Source organism: Equus asinus, chromosome 22, assembly GCF_041296235.1.
Source record: "Equus asinus isolate D_3611 breed Donkey chromosome 22, EquAss-T2T_v2, whole genome shotgun sequence".
Taxonomy (NCBI): domain Eukaryota; kingdom Metazoa; phylum Chordata; class Mammalia; order Perissodactyla; family Equidae; genus Equus; species Equus asinus.
The window spans coordinates 33,678,798-33,696,276 of NC_091811.1; the positions used below are offsets into that span (position 1 = coordinate 33,678,798).

The window sequence follows — 17,479 nt, forward strand, 5'->3', positions numbered from 1 at the left end:
CGTATAGTCAAACTCAGCTGTAATGCCTCATGTTTAATTTTTCCCAACCCATAACATTACAAGAATAATACATTTCACAGTCTGGATAGCATAAAATATTTTATTTAGCAACTGTAATGATATTATTACATAAGAATTTTGATGATATTTTTTAAATTGACCTAAGGAGAAAGAATGAGTGCATTTACCTTAGATGTGACCTTATTTTGAATGTTGCTTGGATCATTAGATTGCCAAATAAAATGAATCTGCATTCTTATTCTTATAGTAAGGGATGGAATATACATATGTTTATATGTAATAAAAATATATATGTGACTATGTATGGTTGGGATATTTCTCTGCCATATCTGAGCTACATTGTTAGGCATAAAAGAGAAGCAGAGAAAGATAATCTTACAAAAATAAGAGAGGAAAACAAAATTTTTCCTCCTAAAACTTTATGTGAACTTTCAAACAACATAACAAAACTAGCCAATATTAGTATAAGCCTTTGCCTTTCATTTCAGCATCCACTTAATTATTCAGCATTTGTACAGAAGGCCATTCAACTGAAGAGGTATTTATAGTAAACAAATTCACGAGGCTAATGTATGAGCCAGAATGCCAATTAATTAATTTATATCTGACCAGAATATTGCTGTTTTTTAAGGTACCCTTTTGCTAATTTCCAGATACCTGAAGAAGCAAATTTCACAGAGTCAGGGCGAAAAGAAGTAAATAGTGAGTACTTCATTCAGACCACAGTAAGAACTGGTAAGTTATGCATGCTTCACTACAGACAATATGTCTCCAATGATCGGAAAGCTCATAATTCCTAAATCCAGTATATCTCACCTAGACTGCAGGATAACAATGGCAAATCTGACTTTTAGGTTGCATAATCTTTCTGAGCACATGGTCTTTCTATATGGTACAATAGCTTTCAGTGTTTCACTTTGGTACAATGGTATTTGGCTCATGCCTAGTTGAAATTATCCTCTAACGATACAAGCCCAAGATCTTTGATGCTTCCACCTAAGGGGTCCCAAATCCAGTCATGTTTGAACATAACATCTTGGCTTACTTCCACAGACGGTTTGCTTATTTGTTTGTTTAATCTTTTAACAGAACTAGAGCAATGATTACATGTTAAATATTATGCTTGGTGCTAAGGATGAATAAGATATAATCCCTACCCTCAAGGGACACAAAGTCATACAAGGGAAGACAAATGCACTCAAGTGTTATAAAGGTGCTATGATACTAGACCACGAGTATGTATCCATGCAGTGGGGTCACGTATGATGGAATAGCCAATTCTGCTTAGAGGTGACAGTTGAGATAGATCTTATGAGCAGGTGCAAGGCAAGAGGGAAAGTTGAATGAAGAGGGCAAAAGCAATCCAGAGAGAGATAGTGGCACAAACATAGGCAAAAAGAGGTGAAATAACATGATACATGAGGAAGTGATTCTATTTTGAGCACAAATTGCCGGGACTGGGAGAAAAGCAGAAGTAATAAATTAGGCTGGTGAGGTAGGTGGGGCTAGATCACAGAGTGCCGTGGTAAGGAGGTTAGACTTCGTTCCTTAGAGACTTTTATCTTTACATTTCATTCTTCTTAACTTCACTCCCAAAGTTCTGGAGATGCATTATAGTCACCTTATTTCTTTCTTTAAAATTCAGATGAAATCCAGCACTCTACTCTTTCATCGCCACATGTCTTTGCACAGGCTTTTTTTTCCTTCAAAAACCTAAATGACACATTGTTTGGAAGTCCTTCCTTATCCTATTTCTCCACAGGTTGTGCTGAGAACATTTTTCCTTACGTCCATATTATTATTGGAGCAGTACTTAGTCCATAGTATTTTAATTGTTAGTTTATTTGTCTATCTTTCGCATTGCACTGTACAGGGTGCTAATGTTCTTTTTCAGTCTACCACAGTGTCCGGCATATTATAGATGCCCAACAGGTTTATCGACTAGACCTCAATAAATGTTGTTTGACATCTTCTAAAAGGGTCTCTAGAAGCCTCATCTATTAGGAACAGTCATTACTTGCTTTTTAAAAAATTTTATAAACCAGTGAGGAAACAGACAGCTTCGTTTCAAGCAAAATGTAAAGTCTCTTGCTTGGAACATGTCTCTCTCCAAAGAAAGACATTCTCATGCCTCTTCTTCTAGTAGAAGACAGAAGACATCTCATTTAGGATAAATTATATTTTCTTAACTGTGCATTTTAAGTTTAAATTTAAGTTGTTTTTTAAAACAGGATTCAAGTATATTTTGAAAGAATATTTTGCAACATTCCTTTCAACATTGACTCATCTTATTAAATTCTCAACGTCTTATTTTATATGCCCAGAATTCTAGAAAATAACATGGTTACATCAAAGGCCCAAAAGTTCACCTGACAATAGCTAAAAGACATACTACTCAATTTAAAAAAATCCTTATACAGACTTATTCTCTTAGATCATGTATTAATAAACATAACTGCAAAAATAGACATATAGTAAAAACTATATCCACAAACAGTGATAAATAAGCTTTAAATTCATATTATTAAGAATGAGTTGTATAACATAAACGTTTAATCTAGTAAACATTTATTGAGCGCATATTATGGGCCAGCCACTTAAAATTCAATGGATAAAGGAAGTATATCTAATATGATCAATCTTATGGAATTGATCTTTACTTCACTTACTTTGTTGCAAGTACATAAATTATAGTCAAGATATAACAGATCAGAATTCTAGTTCACTGCAGCTCTATGGATGCTAATAGAAAAAAGCAAGCAAAACCAAACAAAACAAAAATTACCCAGGGGCTCCCTTAAAATTGGATCAGAACCATCATTTTTTAGATAAATGACAGCCCTATTTACATGAAAATTAGCACTAAAAATTCCATCATTTGACCCAAGATTCTTGTCTTGCCCTGTATTTATACAAGGTTGACCTGAATATTGGGCTCCTGCCGACTTAAAATGAAACTTTGATCCTCAAAAGAGTTGCATAGAGAAGTATAGAAAACACAAATCTGTACTTATTTAAGGACATTTTATTGCTGTCATAATGCTTTTATACATACTTCACAACAGTATTTTTTTATGTTATTTTAAGTGCTACTGGAAATACCACAAGAGAAAAATTTTTGCAGTATTTCATCCTTTCCATTTTTGGTCTCAATTTCTTTTTCTCCTATTTATGAAATATCTACACTGCCAAAAGTTATCAAAATTGCACAACAAACCATAACAGCTCAAATTATATAATAAACTAGAAAAAATAAGATTCCTTGGTTATCGAAAGGCCTAATTTACATGAAAGTCTCATACAGAATCTCAATACTGATAACTGGTCTTGCAAAGAACTACAACAGAGCTTTAATACAAAATATTTTGTGGTTTTATGAAAACGCAAGGTTCTTCGTCTTTTCTGGTATTGGCAAACAATTTGGGGAAAATGAATTTTTATCTATTTGAGTATACATTATTTCCTTCATATTACTTTGGTAACGTAAACCTTGTAAATTGGAAATTCTGGTCTTTATTTTCTCTCAATTTAGAGATCTCATCTTTATCCTTTTGAAAAACTAAAATCATAAAGGCTATTTTTTTAAACTGTTGGGTTCTGAAAGAGTCACCCAATGGAGTCAGCTAGTCCTTAGTTGGAAGTACAGTGTTAAAAGATGTGGGACATTGCAATAGAAAGCCTTCCAGCTCACAAGGGGGAATGTGTAATTCTAAGAAGCATCTAACTATATTATCTACAAAGGAGGCCTAGGGCTAGGAAAGGGGCACAAGCTTCCTATGAGAATCTTAGGACGCTGTGGGATTCAGTTAAGGGAGATCCTGGCTGTTAATGATATTTAGACACTTGCACTTGTAGGCTTGCTGACTTCCAAGCAGCACTCTGTGAAATGAGTTCTTAGCAATATTCGATATTCTGAGCCATTAAGAATCACTTTTCAAATTTAATATTTATATGATTAAAATTATAATGAGCAAAATTCTTATTTCAGTATAGAGAAAATTTCAAATATATTTTCAAGTAAGAGTTATAAAATTGTTCCCTATTTTTTCAAAAAACAAAAAATAAAAGCGCTATTCTATACTTTGAATGGTATTCTGTGTATCCTAAGGTCTCAAACTTTAGGATACATGAGATAAGGAATATGCACTTGCAAATTCCTCTGATCATGTTAAGCAGACCCTAAACAATAATTCACAGTCAATGTGAATTGCACACTCACTGTGCATCTGGTGAAGACATTTTTTTCACATTTAATACTAATTGAGTCATATAATTTCTGGTCTTTGTTTAAAAAACCGTAATTAACAATGACTATGTTTTTAACTTGATTAGAAGTAATGAGAAACTATACGAATGATGATGGAGAACTTCATTATCTTATAACTTTTTGAACAGGTTCTGGATTAAAATAGTTTCTACTTCTCCTTAGGTTAACTGTGCCATTAATACCACTTCCATACTGTATGTGTGCGAGAAAATGTGAAAATAGGTATAACTAAAAAAGAATTTCACTTTATAGACTATAATACAAAAAAATATATATATATAGGTAGAACTTTGTATATGATCTCAATATCAGTAAAATAAATAGAATTTGAAATGAATTATGAATGCACATGTTTAAATAAATCATACAATGAGTTTTTTTTTGTTTTACCAAGAAAATAATCACTTTACTTACAGAAGTTTAGCAGAAATTTTATGGAAGTTTTTTTTTAAGTGGGTGGTATTGCATATTCATATGACAAGAAGTGAGACTATAATAAAGCTTATAACTGAAGCAAGGGAGGAAAGGCAGGAGGCGAGGAGGACAAGGGAGAGATGGAGGAAAGAGACAGAGAGGGAGGCAGAGAGAGATTTTGAAAGAAAGTTTTCCTCTCAAAAAACTCAGTTCAGGAGATTGCAGGTTTAGCCCCATGATGAAAATGATGCTAGTCATAATTTAGAAACTACTCTGTTGTAGTTGTTTTAAGATTGTAAGCACATCTTTTACTGATTTTTTTTTTTAAGATAGCCAAAAGTCTGCTGCACTTGGCAGACCTGCTGAAATCACACTGGGTTATAAAGTTTTGGGTAAAAATCAAAAATTTAAAAAATCAAATATCAAAAGTAAAAATCAGATTGATTAGAAATTAGGATCTCTTTCTTATGTGGCTTGTTAACCTGCTCAAAAGACATTAAGTAAAACAGAGTTCCAAACCTCTTATGAGCACTAGTGAATAGCAATTATAATTTTTCAAGGCGATTACATTTAAGTCAATACTCACGTGTTTAGTGTTAGTACCAAAATATCACTCCAAAAACTCAACGTTGTAATTTGCTTCATACAGGTGGTGACAAGTACTATCAATTGTGTGTTGTTTTCTTATACTACTAACGAAAAAACTCTGATAAAGCAAATGAATCTGAAGAAAACCCAGGAAATATTCCAGGTTAACTCCACACTCCACCACACACTTACTGCCCTTAGTAGGCTGTATATGACGTCTCTTTCTGTCCCTATCCCTCACCATATCCCTTACTACATACTCCATGCTCCATGAGGGCACAGACCTGTCTACACTAGCCACCAGTGTCCTCAGGTCCTAGCACTCTGACTGACACATCGTAGGCAATTAATAGACATTTGTTGAATTAAATTGTCTTGTCTCTCCAATGGCAATGTCCAGGGTATTTTATTAGTGCTCAAATTCCAGAGTATTTCTAGGAAAGTATTATAGAGATACTTAAAATATTAATTAATTGGTCCAAGGGATAAAAGTAAAAAAATTATTTTTCTTCACAGGCATAATATCCTAAGAAAGGAAGACAATGAATAGGTAATTACAACATTTAATAAGTGGTTATGACAAATGGAAAATAATTCATTTCTCTCTAAAAATGAATGTACTTAGAATATAAACTCCTTAATGTGAAAAAGTCCTACATGATCTAGTCTTTCTCATTCCCAACCTCATTTCTTATCATTCTCCTTCATGTTCACTACGTTTCAGCTACCCCAGCATACTTCATAAACCTTGAATTTGTTAATTTCACTCACATATTAGAGTCTTTGCATTGCTGCTCCTCCTGTTTGGGATATCATTTCCTCAGAACTTTCTGGCACTGTAAGGGAGCAGAATTTGCCACCCCAAAATGTGTCTCTTAACTTGAAGATTATTTTGGCATGATTATTTTATTTATTTATTTATTTTTAAAGATTGGCACCTGAGCTAACAACTGTTGCCAATGTTCTTTTATTTTTCTTTTCCTCCTGCTTTTTTCTGCCCAAATCCCCCCAATACGTAGTTGTATATATTTCAGTTGTGGGTCCTTCTAGTTGTGGCATGTGGGACGCTGCCTCAACATGGCCTAATCAGCGGTGCCATGTCCGCACCCAGGATTTGAACCCTGGGCCACCGAAGTGGAACGCGTGGACTTAACCATTCGGCCACGGGGTCGGCCCCATAGCCTGATTATTTTTAAGAATAAAAGACTCAGGAAGAAACTTTAACCTTACCCCTAACTGCATAAAAGAATTTAAGATAGAAGGCCTGTCCCAGGAAGGAGCTATCACCATAGACAACTATAGTATGATAGGAACTAGGTGCGGTAGACAGGGAGGAACCTAGCAAGGCTCATTTGATCAAAGTCCGCTCCATTTCCCAATGTTTCTGCATGGCATGGCAAACATTTGTTTACCAAACATTTGCTTTCCATCACCATGTGAAATGCCTTGTTCCTCTCTGAAGTCCCAAACCACTACCCTCAACATCCTCTTTTGTCTTTAGCTAAAGACAGTATTTAAGGAGGTGGCTTTGAACATTGTGGCAAGTTACTCAGCTTTCCTGGGTTTCTCCCATGTATACACGTTATTAAACTTCATTTGGTTATTCTGTCTCATGTCAATTTAATTCTTAGACCAACCAGAAGAACCTACAAGGCTGGAGGGGAACTTCTTCCTACCCTACAGTCCTTTCCTTTTCATGATTTAGGTCTCAGAGAAGGCTTCCCTTATAGCTCTATCTCAAGAAGACCCCCCTCTTTTGTCCCCAGGAACTCTGTCTTTTACCATGCTTTATTTTCTTCATAGCACTCACCAATATATGAAATTATCTATTTGTTTAATTGCTCATATTTTCTCTCTTCCCTGTAGACTGCAAAATCTCAAGAGAACAACTATTTTGTTCTTAGCTGGAGTAGCAGTAGTCCTACTGCCTTGAACTGAACTTGGCACATGCTAGGCATAAATGAAGATTTATTGAATCAATGAATGGTAGCTGTAAGCATAGGGTGCTATAGAAGACTAAAAAGGGACAGTCCTTCGAAGAATGAGAAAAGAACAGAGTTAAGAGATAGAATCAAGTCCATGTGACATTGTTTGAGTTACTGATTAAGCCACACCTTACAATTCAGAATAACTTTAAAAAAAAAATGTGAGTGAATACATTTCCTTTTTGTTTACTCTAGTTTGGGTTGGGTTTTCTATCACTTGCAACTGAAAGAGTACTAACAAGTACAATTGTCAGTCAGTGGAATCACAAGTTGAAATCCTGGAAAGTTGATTACAGTTCTGTCTAAATAAAAATATCATGATATTATGAGTTACTCTGAATACAATAATGCCATCTCATGGAGGGGTGGGCTCCCTGTCCCCGGAGGAGACTCCAAAGAGGCAAAGTGACCTCGTGACTGGGTTATTGCGTGCTGGACCGAATACTTTCTGGGTTTCCTTCCTACTTAAGCTTCCATATTTTTACTAACAAAATGTCTGGCACATTTTCTTAAATAAATGAAACTTTTAGGTTTTGAACTTGTCTGTCTTCAGCTTAGAATGTTACATTTCTTTATCTTTTTGACTCATATCTACATGTCTTAAATCACTGAATTGTTTTCCATCTATTCCCCATTGTGCAATATTTAAAAATATTAGTAGAATGCTTTGTTCTCACTAGAGAAAATGTGTTGATAAAATATAACAAATAAATGTGCATACATACTATTTTCCATCAACCTGCATAAGACATTAATATTTGTTGTAATTTTAAAAACAAATTTATATGCTGGGGCATATCTGAAAGAGACCATTAAAATTATTCCTATTTTATGAATACGAAAGAATGTGTAAACAGAATATATTTAATTAAATAAAGCGAGAGTATCAAATCTGAGGTTTAGGGTAGTCCTCCATGATTTCAGCTCTCAATTCTCTAAAGAGTTCCAGTTCCCCTACAGGTGAGGGCTAAAGGGGTGAAAGGGGTCAATAACCAATAGCTCAAATAATTTAGGACAGAAAACAAAAGGATTTTAATTGATTTGAAGAATGTTTTAGGAAGCTGAAATTATAAAGGATTTCTTAAAAGGAAAGATAACTACAGAAGTGTACTTTTGCTTTCTCAGTCTCTGACGCAGTAATGACTTACCACGTTTGGACACAACGTTCATTGAGGTTGTACTAGATACTTCTCCTACACAGAAACATCCTTTCATACTGTTCCTGTTTTTCTTCCCTGTTCCATTTAGGTTTTAACTGCCTAGTTTTAAAATCAAAATGCCTTAAACACACAGCTTTTCCGACAGTGACTCTCCTTTGGGTTGGACCTATTGTAGAGGGCAAGTTTCACTTTAAAAATGTGATTCTGTGGATCTTCCTGTGTCTGCAGGTGCCCACCATCTTCTTGCTTTCCCCATGGTTTGCATTATTAAAAAGCTTTGACATGGCTCATCAGAGCTGGCTGCTGTGTTCAAGACAAGTTCCTGTCAAAACAAAGTCAGTATACTGGGGAACAGAGGCCAGGCCAGCTGAATTCAAAGGACATTACCTAAATCCCTTGGTATATTTTGCCCTTTTTTTTTTAATGCCAAGATTATAACTAGTCTATCTCTTTGTTTTATAATTTTTATTGCTTTTATGTTACAAATGTGGCCAACCTCCCTCTTCCTGAGTCATAAGAATATATCACCAAATGACCTACTTGGATATTTAACACCACTGTGCTCAGAAAAGCCTCTGTTTAAGTACCTAGCTGTTTGAGATTCCTGTCAACTGAATACAGATGAAAAGGAAAGGAGGAGGCTCATCAGAGGGGTTCTGTTGATAACACTTCATTTAACATATTTCAGTTTAGCAACATGGGACCACAAAAAGAAAACTATTTTATTTAAAATGACAGGGCAGCTATGTTACATGCACTGTAAATATGTCCCACCCAGGAAGTGATGATAATGATAATGGGCCACATTTACAGTTTAACCCTATGGGGTGATTTTTCTCAAACGAATTCACCTCTTGAGTATGACACATCCATATCACGTCTCAAAGGCTCACAGACAGTTATTTCACAGACATTGAAACACGGGGGAGAGAGGGGTGTTCAACAGCTATTCAACAAAGCACAAAGCAGCTGTACAGAGCAAGGTATTAGGGAGATTCTAGCATTTAATTGATATGCCAGACAGTGTTTAAAGCAGAATAATAGAATGTGGCCAATTCGAATGTGGTTATAATTAGCTGAGGCTAACATCCCTTTCTATTTTGAAGTTTCAGGAGAAATGAAATCTACAAAAGCACCAGGTCCCACAGTTTCAAGACAGATCAGTGATTTTATCTGATCTTACACATATAGACAAAGGGCAGCTCCTCCTTTATTGATAGTATTCAAGCATGTGGATTATTTAGAGGCCAGTTCTAGCGCTGTGTGGTGAGTAATGTTTATTTGAGATCTTGACCTGAAAATCTCCAAGAACAAGTCAAACAGTAGTTTGCGAGGAACTTTTTACATATTGGAAATTACATCCCTAGCAATTAGCACTATTCAAAACTTTTCATAGTCAGATAAAATGTGAAAAATACTACATGAAGTTATAGTTATATTGAGCAGTGCTTTTCGACCTTTCCATCATGGCCACATTCCTGGGGAGGCCTTAGCACTTACTAGTCCATCTAAAACTTAAGAAATCACTTCGATGTCTTGTGCTTTATCTTGAAAGGATGTTTTTGTCAAATATTAAAAATGGTGCTTTTTAGTTAGCATTGGCAGTGGTTCGACTTGGTTGTGGTTACACTGTATGTGCCATTTTTTTAATTCAGCCTTTCCCCTCAATTGGCATTGTAGATCACTATCTTAAAGTTAGCAAAAAGGCTCTGTTTCCCAAATCTCCTGTTAGAAATAATTTTTCAATTACGATGAATCATGATTATCCTCTGATTTCTCATACTCACAACATACTGCTGAGCCATCTTGTGAGTACGTGCAGCACAGTCTGTGACTCAGAGTATTAAACTACAAAATTCTACCCTGCAGATCAGTGTGTATTGATGTAATGCTTACTTGATAGCATGAAACTATGTGATTGGTACCATTATAGCAAAAAATAGGCACCCTAATAGAAGTCATTGGCCCTTCTAACATTACTAACAGAAGTATATGGCTACCAAATCAGAAAAGATCTCCATTACTGTGCCTGTGAAAGAAGATCAGAGAACAATACAGTTCCACTTCTTGCTTCTGAACTTGAAGCAATATTTATAAGGATATTGCAGCTGAAAAAATCGGATTGTGTCTGGTCAGCTAGCTAGGGCTGTTTCTGGCTTCTGGAAAAAAAAAGTTCTTTTTCTTGTCATAACTCCCAGGTGCCACTGCTGAGCAAATGGGAACATCACTGCCAGAAGTATTTGAAAAGAACAACAAAAAAATTGATTCGAACAATCTCTGTGTGCCTGTCATTGATAGAGACACAACTGTGACCAGGAGTATGACTAGGGTCGTGGCAAGGTTAAAAGAAAAGCACCCAGGAATTCTCTCTTGTCATCAGGTTTTCAAACTAACTACTCTTGGCTGCTGTAGGCAATATATAAGTTTTCATTAAATACCAAGAGAAATTTAATAGTATTTACAAGTTGCCCTTAGAATTTTCCCAAGAGGTGGCTACTTTGGCCAAGGCAAAACACTTAGAATGTGGAGCTCAGATGGTTAGCACATCTTTGAAATATGGGGATTTCTTGAGAACATGGAGTTATAAGCCTCCTCATCACCAACAAGTGTGTGAGTTGTGTGTGAAACTGAGTAAAAATAGTCTTCCTCTCAAGATAACTATTTTAAGGTTAATATTAATTCTATTATCTTTTAAAGAAATAACTTATTCTTACAAAACAAATGTTATCAAGAGATTAATTACTATCACAAAGCAAAGGCTGCCTGGGTTCTTAAAAGACTACGATGAATAATCCAGAAAATCATTTAAAGAAAGAAATATGTGGTACAAAAATGAAGGTCACTGAATACACTAAACTGTAAACAAATTAATTTAAACATTTGTTAAGGAAAATAAGCATATTCAAAGCAGCAATATTGTATACGAGATTCAAGGACCAATACTGCTAATCAATATCTTAACTAAATAATTTTCCTTAATATGAGAAGTAGAATTATTTCTAAAATTTCCCTTAAACAGGATCTCTTGTGCACAAAAGCTCTAGATTTCATACTTTCATTCAAAATTATTTACTAGTCCTTAGTCATAAATGCAGCTGCAAGGACACACATGAGCTATGAGAATATCTCTGAAGAACTAAATATATTTTCTTTTGTTGGTCAATGAAAAAAATAGTCTTGGAGTAGGATCCATGGGAGAAAAAGTTAAATAACTGCTAAAGAGACAAGTGTACATGTATTAAGAAAGATTTTGTGTAACACCGGAGAAATTTTAAAAACCTGCTGACGGTCTTAATTTTCCAATCTTCAGCAAAACAGACCATGAGAAAAAGCTTTTCTTGGCTTGTGCCTAATAAAATCAAGGCATTAAAAAAAAAAAAGGAGAATTAACCAATGAAATGACAATATGTCAGGAATTAATGAAAACAGTTCACAAACAATAAGTTCAAGGACATATAACTCAACAAGCAACACTATTCATGTTCTCCAATGCAGATTTTGAAGAGACCAGACTCCTTTCTGTGTTTTCACATTTACAGAACAAAATTCCTGTGTGTAGTCTTTAGAGGTTCTCTGTGAGTCCTCTAAAGGTTTCTTTATCATTTAATATTATAAATAATTGTGTTCCTGGGTGGCAGTTCAGAGCTCAGTACAGCACTCGTACAACACCGCAGGCAGGTCAGGTGACCTTTCTCCAATTCTCCTCTCTGGTGCTGAGGACAGACAAAGTGATATGTCTGTCATACGCCATTACCATTAGAACAGAATCTTGTTCTTTTATTACAACTGAACTCCGCCAGATTTCTCAGCAGGAATGCTAAGTGAAATCAATGTCTTGGATTTCCAGGCTGAGCTTGGAGGTCACAGCCACTCTATCATTTCTCAGCATTATCCTTTCTTGCGAGCGCACACACTCCCCAAGCCTCCAACTGGCACACAGCAGATTGAAAACAGCATGCATCAGAGGACTCATGCTGTACAATTTTACAGTCTTTTGGAGCCCCTCCTTTTGATTCCCCCCTTCCATTTTTTGCAAATTGCAAATAAGTTTTGTTTGTGTCCTTCTGTAGAGTTGTGAGTCAAAGGCAAAGCACACCCAGGAAGAGGGCAGGCAATAAAATCCAGAGAACGTAGTTGATTTTTGACAGCTGCCAATAAGATCATTTTCCTTACATCATTACCTGGATGTGACTTACGATTCCATTGTTCCAAACACTAAATGTACTTTCAACGTAAACCATCATTTGGTTTATGCCAGGTAAGTATGCAAACAACACAAAGTCCTTTAATAAAATAAGTCTATTTTACAGTAAGAGAGACATGAAAATCCACCAATAAATCACATAGAAAATATCTACAGGACACTAAGAATTGATTGCTTAAAAATATAAATATAATAATAAATGATAGTTATTATATATAAGTAAAATAGCTTTGTGAAGCCAAAATGCGTATTATGCTACGTATAAATGTCAATTCCAGGTTACAGGAAACTAAATGCACGTAGTGAAATGGGTCCTCTCTATTTACTGCTGGTTGTATTGTTTTGGCCATGTTCTTCGTTAAAATGACAGTGGTAATATTTATTGGTCTGTCTATTTTTAACCCACTAAAGTTTACTGCTGAGCTAAAACACAAGCACATTTAAGACATCTTTTCTGACAATAAGAGTGGTTGTAGACAGGACACTAGAAGACACTGAGCAAAGAAAGGACATATTTTTATTAAATCATTGTTGCTTAAAAAAAGGCACTTAATTCTTGGATAAACTGTTTATGTATTTTACAATAATTGCAAATGAGAAGAAATACATCTACAGTTTTCTCAAACCTTACGTGGTAGAGAAATCACAAGAGTTACTTTTCAAAAAGTAACTGAACTTTAAAAATAAACTATAAATATATTTTTTCAATCATGTATAATCATAGCTATAGAAACACAATCCACTTTTTCAATACTACTAAATAAATGGAGGTATATGAAGCCATAGAATGTGGCAGAATTTTAACATTCCAAAAATAATCAGTCTTTGCGCCTAGCCTATGGGGTTCTATGAATGTCTAGAATCGTATAGCTCATAAAGTACTGTCCTAATTTTGGCAAAGCAAACCTTCAGTCACTTCTAAACTTGTCATGGTTCATGGTTCCTGAAGAAAGTATCATTGTAGCAACTGCTCAATAAACATCTGAATGCATGAGTGAATGAATGAACAAATAAATAGATGCATAAATGGATGAGGCTAACATCAAAAGCTTCATGATTATTTGAGTAAGTGATTTGGGGAGAAGATATTAATGATAAAAAGTTATTCTAGGGGCAAGAAAAAAACCCATTAGTAATTTACACATGAACTAGGTACTCTAAAATCATAAAACGAAATGTCCTAATGTAAAGCATCATTATGAAACATGAGGTGAGATCACCTTAATAAATCAAGAAAAAAAGACAGAATAATATCTCACAGAGTTATCTGTGTGTGACAATGACTATGCTGCTAAAGCTCTTTATTTTACTCAAAGTTAGCCTGGACTTGTTAAACAGTAAAACTGCTAGTCCACGGAGATGCCAAAAGATCACTACTTTAAAATTAAATCTTATTTAATAAATATTATGATTATTACCAAGTTTTAAACACGTATGTTCTGCTGTGATTATAAAGAAAAGCAGACCAGGCCTTGGGTATACATTAAGCAAAGAAAATGCAAGGTCTATTACAAAGCTGAAAGAGATAAAGTGGCATACGTATATTTCCTGACATCACAGGAGTGTGTACAAGATTTTGCACTACGTATTTGCACACATTGCTGGTGAATCACCACCTAAGGTCCTTGTCTAGGTTGAGTTATAAATCCAAATGTATTTATCTCTTAATAATGTGGAAAAGACTTGGGAGTTTTGAGAAGATGGAGGCTGGAGGGCACTTTCCCAACCGATCCCTTCTCTTTCCCAATTTACCCTCTGGATTAATATATTAACTGCGAAAAGCATCTGCCTGGGCAATGGAGAAGGATTAAAAAGAATTCTTGGATTTGTTTTCTTTCAACACTTCCTAATTTTTTCTCTATGTATTTTTTCTCAGCTGTTGTGACTACTCTTATCCTGTAACTCTTTCAGCATTTCAACATGGCATTCATGAAATCGAGAACAGAAGCAGTTGTCTAGGTAATTCAGCAAAAGACAAAACATTATTTGGGGGTAAATTAACCGTGTCAGTTTTCTACTTAAAATTTTCTAATAGTCAGAAAACATGTATGGCTATTTCCCTGAGTAATCTCAGGGAAAACTACTTTATGGTTATCCTTCTTCCTTCTTCCACAGGAAGTTTAATATATTCATTTATCACCATTTAAGTAAGATCTTAACACACAAAAAAATTCGCATTAATTTTTCTACTTTTAACTTCTTCTAAGACAAGAAACAAATTATTTGAAACTCCACCACCCTTCTCCATGTTCTCTCAGGAACCATTATTATCTTCATATCTTTACATGATAATCTCATGTAAGATATCTCTAAACCATATCTATACTGTACCACATTATAACAGCTGTTGATATTTAAATAAAACATTTTGCGTATGCGCTAATTGTACCCATATCTTAAACTCTATTTCAGTTGCCCCTTCTTTTGGAAACCCATCACAGGATCTCTCACTGAAGGTAATTTCTTTGTCCTCATAACTTCCAATACACTTTTTCCATAACTATGGGACTTTGTATCATAGAGTATGGGTATCTATTTTATAAGACTGTAAGTTGCTTGGGTACAGCATACCTATCTTGTAAACCTTTGTATCAACCACATTTCCTACTACAGCTATCAATGCATATTTGTGGAATAAATGAATGAGTAAATGTATGTATGTAAATTTACACACGCACACTTTACTGATCCTACTAGACTCTTATCTCCTTGAAGACCCAGAATTTAGCCCAGTTACTGTCACATAATAGATATTCAATAAATATCACTGAATGCAAAGTAAAACTCTAAATGGCAAGACATGTAGCTTCTTCAAAAGGGTACCTTGCTTTTGGGTGGCGGGCTGTTTGTGCTCTTGTCTGTGTGAATGCTGGTAGGAGATACAGCAGCACCAAGGTTGCCTTGGGGTATGCCTGGGAGCTTTCCTCCTGGAGACACCTGCATTGCAGCTAGCTGGGCAGCATATAACTGCTACAGAAGAAAAAGAGAGACAGAGAGAAAAAAAGACTATCAGTCATAAAATAAACACACCTCCCAGAAAGTACCTATCTTCAGATGTGGTATTCTTCCTATGGGTATTTTTGCTTACTGCCCTGGAATATTTTAAAAAGGAAGCTGCCGTCTTAAATTTGATGACTCCTCAGGGGGGAAATGACACATACCACATATAAGGGATTTCAGCTTCAGTATGTCCAGGGACCCAAAGCAAATAACAGTCATCCATATTTATACTCTTTCTCAATGTCTATGGAAGTAAAGTATTTCACATTATTTGGTCAAGAACTCTTTTTGCTCTATTTTAAATTTTGGTGACTGTGTTACAAAAGAATGCAAGTTCATACACAAAATAATTTTCTTACTATCTATATTTGTTCAAGCCCTGTGTATCTCCTTTCTTTGACTTATTGAAATGGGCACCTGTAAAAATTTTTTATGATCTTTAGTTATGTAGAAATACAAAAAGCCTATTGAGAAGGAATATGGAGAGTATTTGAAGAACATTATCTGGTCAGTCTACCTACATTGATAAAAATTAACTGGATGCCTGCCAGAAGTCCACTTTACTTCATGATATAGAAATAGAGGCAAAGCTGGAATTATCTTGAGGATTAGGGTTTAAAGGAATACTGTCTAAACACACACTCTTCCAATGAGACATCACATAGTAATTATTATTAAATAACCAATAAAAAATTCTTCAACAAATAAATTTAATAATAAGGGAAATTTTACTTTGATAATGATAGTCAAAGATACAGCATCTAAAACAGGGAGGTTGCTTTACATTCAAATAGCCACATCAAACGTTTAGATGAATACTCTTTCATGTCCATTTAGCAGTTTGTAAAAAATTTAAAATCTAGATGGTGAAGCAATTATTAAATATATACATATATATATTTATATTATACAAACTGTTTCTCATTTGTCTTAAGATTCCATGGATAGCTTTTACTATGCAAGCTAGAACTTCTGAAATAAAAAGACTGATACTAAAGGAAAAAGCTCTCAAGCAAAAGTACTATAAAATAGTTTTCTGAATTATCTTGATTTTTCACTGAAAGAGAAATTTCACAGGATAAAACTGCTCAGGATAAGTCAGAGACTCTGACAAGCAGGGTCTCTCTATAAATGAAATCATGAGAACTGAAGCCAGGCATATATTTACATAAAAATACATATATATTTTTCACAGTTTCCAAATACTTTGGTCTAAATGAAAATAGGACATTAGAATTATTGATAAAAATTATGGCATTTTTTTATGTCAACTAATGCAAAATACATTTCAGACAAAGAAAGAACGACCAGAGAAATATATTTATACTATCAATAATGACTGTCCCTCCTCCCAACTTTTGTGTGTTGGACCAATTATATTGTTTCTTATCCGACTCAATCAGAAAGAAAAATAAGATTTCATTGATGTCTTAGATTACATAAAGAGTAAAAGGATATGTCAATAAGATGACTGGGAGTTTATAATTTTTTTTAGTATCATAATTGATCCATTTCCCACAACTCCAGAGAGCATTAGGCTTCTTTTCTTTATATTACTTAAAATATTACATTCTTACTCCCTTTCTCTTCCCTGATCCCTACACCCACCTCATACCATGATTTTTTTTTAAGGAAACAATCACATATGATTAGGTTGGAATCTATCCAGTGATTACTTGGATCTTGGTGCTTCTGTGTTCACAAGTATGTTTATATATATATATATATATACACATACATATATATAAGTAACTCTCACTTTTCTCTCAAATTGTTCCATAAATCTACATTTTTGTCTTTTCAGCATTTTATGCTCCTTCAAGGACCATAGTTTCTACTT

The 17,479-nt window shown here is 34.7% G+C and overlaps 1 protein-coding gene across 22 annotated transcripts in view; it reads right to left on the reverse strand.

The window, feature by feature from the left end:
• Positions 1–17,479, reverse strand: part of SOX5 (SRY-box transcription factor 5) — a 951,808-nt gene that overhangs the window by 55,891 nt on the left and 878,438 nt on the right. For all 22 annotated transcript variants that reach the window (XM_070494048.1, XM_070494061.1, XM_070494052.1 and 19 more), the window contains one exon: positions 15,463–15,609. In XM_070494048.1, coding sequence (XP_070350149.1) covers positions 15,463–15,609 — 147 coding nt within the window. The remainder of the gene's footprint in view (positions 1–15,462; positions 15,610–17,479) is intronic.